The 12,296-nt window shown below is 40.9% G+C and overlaps 1 protein-coding gene across 2 annotated transcripts in view; it reads right to left on the bottom strand.

The window, feature by feature from the left end:
- The window catches only part of atp8b2 (ATPase phospholipid transporting 8B2), a 37,953-nt gene extending 27,787 nt beyond the window's left edge, over positions 1-10,166 (bottom strand). The window contains exons 1-2 of one of the 2 annotated variants that reach the window (XM_036538919.1): positions 10,007-10,166; positions 4,981-5,048 (exon numbers count right to left, since the gene is read on the bottom strand). In XM_036538919.1, the coding sequence (XP_036394812.1) occupies positions 4,981-5,005 (25 nt within the window). In that variant the 5' untranslated portion in view covers positions 5,006-5,048; positions 10,007-10,166. Of the gene's footprint in view, positions 1-1,305; positions 1,864-4,980; positions 5,049-10,006 lie in introns of those variants that run through there. The other variant, XM_036538918.1, reaches the window with a different exon arrangement.
- Between the last annotated feature and the right edge of the window lie 2,130 nt (positions 10,167-12,296).

Here is a 12,296-nt window from a genome sequence, read left to right as displayed (position 1 = left end):
CTCACAGACATCAGAGAGGCTCTGGAGTTGGGCTGACATTAATTGAGGTTAACTACTGTACTCCAGAATGAGGAAGTCTAAGCTGTGAAAACACCCTTAAACCCTTAAAAAGATAAGTGTACTTTCTGACATCCTTATGTCCTCTGCTTCATGCTCTTCTGCTTCAGATTTATGATTAAGGCCACTGGTCTCACAGAAACAATAAATTCAAAAACTCCCCAAAGCAGCAGGTCCTGAAAATGAATGCTCCTCAATACCTTTCACTTATACGTGGGTGACTCGCTATGCAACAAGGGCAGGCGCTGTATTTCAGTTCTGTCTTGCTACTTGAAGAAGCGTGACTTCTCGCCAGATGACCTCAACATTACTTCACTTGACTCATCCACCGTGCATCAGAAATTAAGAACAGGGCATCTGGGAACTTGCAGCAATAAACAATGGGAGGTATACACAGAAAAGGTCAAACAGACTCACAGTAATTGGGTATTGGTGATTTGCCAAAGATGCCAATAGCACTAAACTACCACAGCCTGGTCCTTAAATGTGGATGAGACCAGCTGCTGTGAAACCAAGTGCTAGAAAGATATTTAAATTAGAAAAGGCTGACCTGAATGAATGTAAAATGAACAATGACGATTCAAGGCTAAGAAACATCAGTATATGCTAAATTATACAAGGTCTACATCCAATTGCAACACTGAGATAACATCTCTCAGCCCAGAATGACCACAGTAGCCTTCGCAGCGAATGCGGCGTGATGGCGTTCTAGCCTCGCAGAGGTAAGTGACATGAGCAAAAGAGATGACCCAAAGGATGGGGAGAGTGAACGATGGGATTCAAGTGAGACATGGGGACAGACACATGGTGAAACACTGATTACGGGGAAAGCTGAGTAATGCTGTGGAACAACTATAACATGGCAGGCATATGTGATGGGGGGTGGGAGGGAGGGGGGTTCGGGAAATAACATCAACACACTGGATGGAGAGGAGACACAGCATGTTTTTATTCACAGAATGTGGGACGAATTTCAGGACAGTGGAGAAATGCAATGTGTGCATTCATTCAACAACAAAGAAAGCATTACAATTCCCAACTGACTTAAGAAGGAAAAACAATTCTGGTGCATTTTCTTGTCCAGATCAGAGTTTTTTGCTTAACATCTTCAGTCAGATATGATCCAAAACAGGCTTATGATGATAAATACTGATGATTTAATAAAACATCGATTTATGACTATAAACATTTCAAGCACATTTAAGTCCAAATATGCACGATATGAATAATTAAATGCATAATTGGTACCTGTCCTTTCCCTTCTCTCTTTATCCGCATTGAGTCCTTCTTGTTTTTTCCTTTTCAGTGGCAGAACGATGGGAAACCACTTCTCGGGGATGTCTTTCGGGATAGTCATACTTAACTGATTATTGCTGTGTTTATTCAGCGTCTGATTTATGTAGCGGCAATGGCAGAGGAGGGTCCGCAGAGGCGAGAGGACGCACAGTACAGTCCGGAGACCATCGGTCTAATTTTCCATTCCACAAGCATAAATAAAATTAATCGCTGGATATCGGTGCATTAGGATCACTTTATCTAATTATCTCTCCCGCGCCGGATTGTTTTTGCCGCAAGATTTCTGAGGTCAGTTATAGAGTAGACCTACCGTTGCCATAATATTTTGCCCTCTAGCAGCTCTGTCGGCTATTTCACAATTTGAAACAGCGATGCGCTAACCATCACAAGTTAGCCATGACAATAACTCAAACCTCAACGTCCGAACAAGGTGGCAGTTTATTTACCATCTTCTTTGCACAAACGCAGCGCAGAACGACCACCGGTTCTAAGTTAATGTCACTCACACTAATGCATTCCTCCACCATTACATCATTGCAGTTAACCTTACGTTGAATTTGTCATTAGACAGACCAAAGTAAAATCAGACTTGAGACAAAACCCAGTTAAAATGCCCTCCGAGATGCAATCAACCATTGCTGGTTTCTGTTCTGTGGTTCTGTGGTGCACGAAGTAGCTAGCTAGCCTTCAACCAGCGTCTCCCAAAACTGATCGACCGAGTTACAGTCACATAGCACACATATTAGACTTCTAATTCCATCACTGCGAGCGCAGCAGGACCGCCGTTTGTTTTCGGAGTTGAGTGAACATTCTTGAGAACCGGTAACGTATACATGCCTCTTAAAAAACACACAGACAAGCGCCACAGAAATACGATGCTGTTTTTATACATTACATAAGCAATAAGGCTGCGGATTTGCTGAGGATGTAACCAATAGCAGCCAGCGAATGCCGTTGTCAGGGCAACTGCCTCTGCAGGGGCGTGAGAGAGAAACAGGTCAGCGCAGGAGAGGAACCAGGTGCCATTTTGGCTCACGCAGAGGCGGAGAGCAGCACTAGTGTTAAGCCATTTTGAGCCAAAGTGGCAACACACAGACATCCCGGCTACATGACTTTGGGAGGTCATCCGTTAGAGAAGATGGTGAGGAGGGGCACTGCGGAAGATGATTGGGGGAGGCAGGTGCCTGTACACGTGCGAACGGAGGACACGCAGACTACACTACACCGATGTATACAAGCAGACATGCAGGCACGTGCATCCGCAGAGTGTGAGACAGTAAGCTTTTACTGTGGCAATGCGCAGCAGTACATACGATGGATACCAAACGGGACCACATAATAAAACGTATTTCCCGTGCACAAGGTTCTAGGGTACTAGTAAACTGCACAGAATCCACCGTCCCGTTGTAGTAATAAAATAGCTGACGTAATAAGATAACAAATAGTGGCAGTAGTGGCAGTAATACTACAAATAACCGTGACACTGAAGTAGTAATATTGTGATACAGTACAGTGCTATGCTCTCATTATTGCAAAGACACAAGCAGATTAAAAGAATCAATTATAGCCAGTAATGGTAATACTGTTGTTCAATATTCTGTGATAGTAACTACTCATCACTAAACATGAAATCACTTTTGGTACAAAAATTGTAATGTCAACATTAATGTCCAGATTCATCAGAGATGTAGAGGACAACCTGTTCATTTCAACAGCATCTAACATCTAACAGACACAATGTGGTTTCACAACTTGAAACTTTAGTCACGCCTCCACTTCAAAGTGATAGTCACTTTTCACACACTAGGAACCTCTCAAAAATACCTAGAATGGGGCTTTGTTTTTTTTTTGCTTCAGCAAAAGCTGTGTGGAAGGAGTGGAAAACCATAGTCTCCAAAAAAATTGCAAACAGCCAAAGAGCTCACAGCCCTGTTCATAAAGCTGAGCTGGGTTAATGGACTTGCCTCTGTGAACAATGGTGGACAAAAGAAAAGATGTTTGCCAAGAGCATGAGTGTCTCGGTGACACTTAAGTGAAGTTCTTTCGCGGCCAACAAAATAAGCTTTCAATGCTGAATTGATGTTGCTTGGGTTCAGCATGAATCTGGCAGGGGTGTCTTGCAATTCGGGCATACTCACAGACACCTCTCTTTGCATTTAATAGGGTGTGGCCCAAATGTGGGTCACCTGGCAGCAGGGCAGTCCCTGCATAAAACTATGCATTTCTCACAAAATTCCAAGGTCAAAGGTCATCGCCACATGCTTCTGCTCTCAAACACTGGGAGGTGACTGTGCAATCAGAGCCTCTATGGCATCCGCACAGTAAATTTGAAGTGTGGCACTATCTTTCCAGTGTGCGACTTCCACTGATCCTTTGCCACCTCCTCATAAGACTACAATCAACTTATGGGATCCAGAGAAAGTGTTAGAAAGTTAGGAATTAGGAGCCCAGAATTTGGAGAGCAAATGTCATTCAGTATGGCAGCATCTAAGATTTCCTGATAGTTGTCCTTGCCACCTCTCAATGGTTCTATGAATTCCTGACATGATGTAGCATGTCAATCTTCTTTTATATCCCTGCACACAAGCTGGAAGTCACCAAGGGGAATTTACTGGACATCGCTACCTGGCAATTTGTCAAGTAGTTCATTCTGCCATTATGAGAGCCTATTCATCATATTGCATATTATATATCAAAAGTTGTAAACAAAGTTGTAAACAATTAACAATTTTTTTATTCTTTGCCATTTCTAATGCTCAGTTTGAAAGTATGCATCAAGAGTTGTGCATCAGCATGGACCTTCTCCATTCTATGTTTCTCTATACAAAATAATAATGTGTACACCACAGCAATGGTCTCCTCTCCTTTTGCCATGATATTTCCTGACTGGTACTGCAACAATTTAAACTTAAATTATTTTTCTGTTCCTTGCTGGTGTGTATTAATTGCTTTTCCACTAAGAATGTATGATATGGGTGTTAGTGCAAGCTATCATAGCTGTGCTTGAGCCACAGCTGGGCGGCTACGCTCCAAAGATATCAAGACTGATCTCTTTTGTGGAGACAGGAGTACAGACAGTTGGTGAAATTGTGATCTCATAGTCTGAAGCTACTGTACTGGATATTAGGGTCCCCTAAAGTAAGCATTAGTCTTGGCTAATTCAAATGAAGTTATTCTGTTCTGATCCTGATACAATTCCACACTGTCAGCAGACAGCTGGAACTGCAAGGTGAGAGACCTCACGTCTACCTGAGCATTTCATTAAGTTCCACAGAATCTCGCATCAACTGTAACGTGGGAGAGGATCCGCAATGATCTCCATGACAGCAAATGTGTTTAAGGAAGACAAGTGGAATAACACCAGGTGCCCGAGCAGCAGCAAGAGAGCCCATATATAAACATTCACACAAAATTCAAACAGTAGAAATCTTGGAGTGAATTGTGAGTGGAATAATGTGAAGTATACAGAACATGATATACACTGACTTATACACTTTACAAGTTTTACTGTATTGCTTTTTGACCTACAGTCTTCCTCGGGCAGCAAGCCAGCTGCAGCGCCACTATTAGCAGATCTAAGAGATCTGATTTGTTTTTAAGTTATGACGAGTGCACAGTGAGACTGACCTGGAGGAGGCTTCTCTTTGAACATTTCCACTCACAGGACGTCCCACCACAATGTCCCATGGGAGAATCTAGAAAGGTTGAGGGCGGTAGGGGTTCAGGAGAAGAAAAAAAAAAAAAAAAAAAACAACACAGAAATCACAACATCAGTAGATTTTCAAGGGTAACACTGGTGCAAGATCATTCCTTTGATTAACTCAATTTTCCTCAATCAACTACCACATCTAACTATATGCTTCTCTGTTGATAATTCCGTTCCTCTTTGACAGTTTGTGTCACATTCCCCTTTGTGTCCTTGGAATATCATCTATTGGTAAGCTAACTCTCCAATCCTTTGTTGCCAAATCGCATTCTTTCGTTTCTCTAGCACCTCAGTGGTGGAATGAACTCCCTGCCAACATTAGTTGCGCTCAGTTCTTACATTTCATCTCCTCCTAAACACACCTTTCAACAGCCTCCGGCTATTAACTGTTCATGTCGTACTCTAAATCTACGTTGATCATACTGTCTTTTTGTTCATGATTTCTCCAGTTCACTGTCTCGTGCACAATGAGTGTTTGATGATGATGACAGAGATGTAGATGTAGGATTACACAGGTGTAAATAGGCTTCTCACAAGAAATGCCAGAATTAATCCAAATCAGGTCCAGTATGTATAGAACAAATTTTGATTTTGAAACAGTTTGTCAATTTATTCATTACAAGGAGATATTATTATTATCATCATAGAAGCCTGTAAGCCTACATCTATATGCATTTGCTTAATAAGGTAATTCTATTCTATGTACACTGATATACAGTGATTTCAGACAGGTCCTCCATAATGTATAACATTTACAAAAGACAGTTAATCATTTTAAATTTTGTGACTGATCACATATAAAAAAGGTGTGCTTTAATTAACCTTCATCTAAAGAAATCAGATAACTGTTTGATGGTCATTGTTCCCAGAATTCCATTTGGTGCCGCAGTCTATCACAGATATTGCCCCAACATGAGGCTGAAAATAAATCCATTTCTTCTCAGATCTCCAAAAGCTCCAGCTCTTACTCTAAATAGACTGCAGAGGGACGACAATGCAGAATGTGTGCAATATAATATAAAGAAATCTAGATGGTTCCAGAAGAGTGTGAAATAAAGACTTATTAGGACAAATGCAGCATAGCTGTTCAGTGTAGTTGCTCATATTCAACACCTGGTGGAAAAGTTCTTTTTATAACGCTGTGTTCAACACTCTAACTGTTTGTGTCCAGTGACCTTTTGCACAGTGTTTGTTTGTATGAGTACAAAACTGCAACAGCAGGAACAACATTGAGTGACTCAAACAGTAAATCACTGGGGACATGCATCACTTCCCCTAGTATGGGCAGTATGTGTGTGTGTTTGTGTGTGTGTTGGGGGGGGGGGGGGGGGGGGCTGGTGGTGTTGAAGAAAGCCTGTGGATGTGCAAGAGTTCTGTATACACATTAGAACTATGTGAACATGCTATACCTGTGCTGTAGCCAATCCTCAGCAATGACACTCACAGGACCACACACTGCAGCGGTGTTCACAAATGACAGTCAGACTTCCTGTCACCAGTGGGCCCCAAGCTTAGTGACTGGCAGCAAAGAGATTCATCCACCTCACATTCACTTTCAGTTCTGTCATAAGATTAGTGGCTAGCAAGCCAACTGCAAAAAGAGATAAATCATTCCACTCGCTCTTTTTAAAGGAACTGCGTTAACTATTTGGCTGTCCACAAAAACCTCAGATTCCTCAACTTTGGAGACAGGAAACATACCAACCTGTCACCTGATAAAGCAGGGATAGCAGAAAGCATTCATTACCCACTGTTTAAACTTCACTGTGATGAGACAAATTTTACTGGCCTGAATGTCCATTATAATTTCACACGTGCATAATTATTTTGTAAGTCAATGTATATATTTCTTATTTTTCCTTCCTTTTTTGGAATCAGCAATTGACAGTGCTTGACCTACTGCCATGCCATGCCACCTAAACCTGTGCAGGAAGCACTGAAGCAAAGGACATGCACTTCTCCAAAATATTCACACACAGCCAACGATTACTTATTACTGCAAGCCACAGAAGGTACCACACAAAAAGTGTGCCATTTGGGGGAACAGTACATATTCCTAGTGAAGACAGCGTAATAAATTGTAGGTTCATGGTGAGTTGCTTGATTGTGCTGACATACCACTACCTAAAGGAACCCTGGACGACAAAACCACACCTTCTCCTGATGAGACAGTTTACTAAGTGTCACTGCTGCAGATTCCAGGTTATAGCAGGCTAATGACATAGCAGGCTTAAACTGGTCATGTCTGGGCTAAAGGTTAAAATATTTGATCAAATACACAGTTTCTAAAACAAACTGAACTCAAACAGAGGGAAAGCTCAGAGGTTTAAATAGGCTAGTAAATGAAAGTAATATTGAGCCCCTCACTGTCAAGTTATCATGATGACAACTGTGCTACAACATTCTGCTTGCAATAAAGACAGACCTGGATCCATCCACTTGTCTAAAATTCTGTTTCTATTCACATTCCACAATAGCACAAAGACTGCAGTTGTAGTGTAGTTAATAAAAAAAGAATTATTCTGCAAAAGAAAAGCAGTCAGAAACCATTAGTTTCCTTCTGACTTAAGTACTCTAAGGCTCCAGTCCAGCTGGTTTTATGATTCAAAATATTCACCTGCTTCAACAGACAAAAAAAGATTTGCAACTGGTTTGCAGTTAAATGAATAATTAGTTTAGTTATGTAATTAAACATGCAGCACAGCTGAATGAAAACTGTAAGGCCTATTTTGTGAAGATGTGTGTGTCCGAGATGGAGATGAGAGTGCAATTATGCAGAAGTATGTGTTGATTCATAAATGGTGTGTTACTTCAAAAATATTGTATTCATTTGTCTCTCTGCTTGTGAATTGACTTATGTGTGCCCATATGTGTGTGTGACCTTGCTTTAACACCCATGTTTCTGTGTGTACCTGCACGTGTCACAAATACACCAGCATAAGTGCAGAAAGTGAGAGGGTTTGTGTGTGTGTTCACTTGTGCGTGAGTGTTTGTGTGCTTGCACTTGCCTCCGTGCGTGCACAAGTTCCATTTGTTGGGAAGTGATACAGAAATAATGTGAACCTAAGAGAGAGTGCCCCTGTGGCGTGGGCAGGCTGTATCTGCTGGTTGCCCAGACCTGCCTGGAGGATACTCAGTGTGATGGATGAGGAGCCCAGATCAATACACCAGAGAAACTGCAGAGATAGACAGGGATGGATCACCTTTCAACTTCAGCTGCACTCCTGTACATCGCCCCCCACCCCCCGCACCCCAGACCGGAGCTTCGGACTGCTCGCGAAAAACCCCTGGGTTAGACTGACCTTATAGAAGCAGGCCAGCAAGTTGGGGAATTAAAGAGTGAGAGACGCTGTGATTTTATAAGCACCTTCTAAAGCACCTTTCTTGGCTGCTGTTCAGAATTCCTTTCGACACACTGGAGTCTGCAACAGGAATTTGACGAAACAAGGGAACAAAACAAAACAAAATCCCCACTAAATGACCTTCTTTAAACTCTGTATTAATTGCAGCTCGGGTTTGCCTTGGTGTCAAAGACAACGGCAAACACCAGAACTTTCACTTTCACTGAAGGTCCACGTTCAGAGATCAGAATCTATGCAGTTCTATCACTGCTAACAGCTGTATCACTTAAAAACAAGTAGCTTTGTTATTCCAGTCTGGTCTGGTATTCTGCTGTACCGACAACATTTACTCTTGTCAATTTATCACACTATTACTTCAGTTATCTGCAGAATTGTCAAAAAACCCAGAGACTGATACGTTACTAAGACATGCTCAATTGTCAATTAATCCAAAATTGGTTCTGTTCTGCTTCAATAAAAAGTAAGGTAAATATCAAACCTCACCGTGCACAACCAGGCTTTTAATGCGCATGTTTGTGGAATAACAGTAGCCAGCGAAATATTTGGCAATGGTCTTATCTCAAAGTTGCATTCCTATTACCCACCTCACTCGCTAGCGACCAAAAAGAATAAAAAGAAAACGGCTAGCAAGTAAGTTGTCGAGTTAAACTAGAACATTTCACGAAATAACTATCCCCCAATGTTTTGCTGCCCAGCAATCTATCAAAGTACCCACAAGACCGTCAGAGGAACCTTGCAAGCAAGCTAGCTACATGATACCGAGCTCTTGAAACGCAGCTAGCTCCAGTTAGCTAGTATTACTGTTGGAAAGCTTGCAAGATAGCAGGCAAACAATCTAGTTAGGAAAACTATGAGTCGTTTCACTATTCAAAACTTACCTAATGTTACATTTTCCTACATTTGCCGGCTGAAAATAGCATAAAACTAAGTTCAATACAGTTAGCCAGTAACTAATACGCAATTCTTATTTTGGCGACAGGGTTTGCTAGCTGCTTTAAGTACAACTACTAGCTCGTTAGCTAAGTGCGCTAGTAATTTCTTGGGATTTGTAGCTGCGTGTGCAGATAATATATATGTCTTGTTAGGCATCATGAATTATCAATACAAATCCAATTTGGCCAACCCCGGACTAAATGGCACAGTCGAAACATCGTCAGTCGTTCTCCGTTAAGTTAAAAGGATACGCGCACGCCAGGTGATGCTGGCTACAACAGCTGGCTGCTGCGCTCTTGTATCCTTTGACTGAAACAATTCGTAATTAGCAAGGGACAAACAATTCGTAATTAGCTTAGGGACAAAGGTGGAAACGCGCTCAAATAAAAATATAAACATAGGCATAATTTAGTCAACAGAGGGATAACACACATATTAGCCAGTTGGTTTAATCTATCCGGCAAACACAGGAGATGGTTAGCTAACGTTAGCAAGGTTAGGTAGCTAGCTCATTGTGCAAACAGACTGAAATATGTCGACCAACAGTTTGTTAGCTTGGTGGTTACCTAGAAGGCAGTTACTAAACAATGAGACCATTTATTTTCGGATAACGACGTCAATGGACCAGCAACTGGACAGCATCGTACCTTACCTTTTCAGGTCCTCCCGATTATATTGTCGCTTGCAGGAGACATCTCTCTCTGTCTCCCTCTCCCAATCTTTCACTTCCCTTGTTCCCCCTTTTAGTTAAGGCCACATTGGTACGGATTTCCAAGCACTACGGACACCCCAGCTACTCCATGAAGAGCGCGTACTGGTTGTATGGAAGCGTGTTTTTAACACTGACCTAACATTTCAATGAGAACCAAGAGAGATAGGAGGAGAAATATGAGGAGGGCGGTGTTTACCAACGTGTGCCCTCCTCTTTCTTTCCCCCTCTCATATACCCCAGAGTACCATCATTTGTAAGCATTCTTCAACACCTTGGGCCCTGTAATATTCTTTTTTTTCCTGTTATTTCTCTTCCTTTCTTTGTGCTGTCCTGATCATTGCAGATGAACTAAATCAGATTGCTAGATACAATTAAATCTATAATGCTTGTCATATTTACTACGACCTACATTATATTTTATTCTGTTGTCGGAATTTGGCCATGAAGGTGACTGTAGGCGGTTATACTAGTTAAAGGTTTTAGCAGGAGCAAATTCAGATGACATTTTACATTTACTTTACTAAAGAAGTAGAGCCATGAAGATGTCGTGTATTTCATTTTAGTTTCAGGCAAAAAATGCACTCTTCATAACTGCACCTGCTACACGGAAACCGTGGCTGACACTTGCACGAAAAGTACTGAAAGCTTAGAAGTTTAGGACCTGGACAGCGATAGCTAGATGGCTTTGTGCGCGTCTGGTAAGCTCTGTGCGGCGGACTTTGTCTTGTAATAGTGCTCCCTCTGTTGGCGGAGAGTGGAAGCGGTTGCTTGTAGCACAATTAGCATCTAAATAAAGAGTCAATGGAAAAAAATAGTCATAAAAACAATTTCAGTGTATAGCTGGCCCAAGATTTGACAAACTCATTCAAATGTACTTTATTGGCATGAAATAGAATTCATGATTACTGCCAAAGCATGTTATGCAATACAATGAAGAAAATAAGAAAGAGCACATAAATAACAGTTGAAAATCTACCCAACTAGCATATATAAAACCAAACAGTGATTATAAATGATAGACATTAATGGGGCTATTGGTCTTTCCCCCTAGCAGAGTTCACAGTTTTTCATTCTTCAACATGATTGAAATTATCACTAATTTGGGAGAATTTCATGAAACATAAACATCTTGTTTTTGAGTATTTTCACAATGCAGAAGAAAGTGCATCTCTGTCTCTACCCCTCTTGTCTTACAGTAACTGCATATTCATATATTACATTATATTACTGTCATTTAGCAGACACTCTTATCCATTTATATAGCTGGATATTTACTGAGGCAATTCTGGGTTATGTACCTTGCCCAGGGATACAACAGCAGTGCTTGAGTGGAGAATCGAACTTGGGGCCTTTCAGTTACGAGCCCTCCTCCTTACCACTACGATGCACTGTACCACACACTTCTTTGGATAACCATGACTTTTTGTGTCAGCCTTTTCAAGTGTGTAATTGTGTAATCACTTAGCCTGCATTTGGTCAGAATCTACCTCTGCTCTGCATTTCTGAGAGTGAAGAGACTGCTGGTGTGTAATCTCTGTTTAGGGTGCAGTAGCAATTAAATTTGTTTTGTGCTTTTGGTTTCATGACTCAATGTTCCAGATATGATATTTTTGTTTGCTTTATAATTTGGGCCACTTTAATTTCTGTCTGCTTTGCAGTGTTTTTCTGAAACCTATGTACATTAGCTGTTACTGGTTTAGTTAGTTTCAGAATTAAATTGCAATGAGTTAAGGGGACTTGACTTTAGACCCATATAAAATTATAACACAAGTTTTTGGATATTTATTACAAATGAAAGTATTATTGTAACTCACTCTCTTAAATGCAGTGGACATGATGATGCTGTCAAAGATTTTAGACCATTCCAAGACATAGATTTACCTATCGTTCCTCATATTTACAAAATCTTCTTGCACTGGACTGGATAAAGGTTTCAACAGAATGGTAATTAAAAAACACATTTTGCAAAAAGAAATATAAGCATCATAGTGTGACACTGTTGCTTATATTTCTTTTTAAGGTAAAAAAAAAAAGGAGATAAAAAAAGAGCAGACTTATTTTCACATCCAAGGCAATGTGTAAAAAATATGAACTGCATGGGAAAGAACACAGGAAAACCAGATCAGAGCAACATGTTGCACCTGCATAAGCTTTCTTCAGCATTTGTGGACTTTTATACAGGTTTCTCAAAAATGAAAACCAACAAAACAGAAAAAAAATGTTATTACCA

This window comes from Megalops cyprinoides, chromosome 10 (assembly GCF_013368585.1).
Source record: "Megalops cyprinoides isolate fMegCyp1 chromosome 10, fMegCyp1.pri, whole genome shotgun sequence".
Classification (NCBI taxonomy): domain Eukaryota; kingdom Metazoa; phylum Chordata; class Actinopteri; order Elopiformes; family Megalopidae; genus Megalops; species Megalops cyprinoides.
The sequence above is the reverse complement of the archived record's forward strand: the minus strand, read 5'-3'. Positions and strand labels throughout refer to the sequence as shown.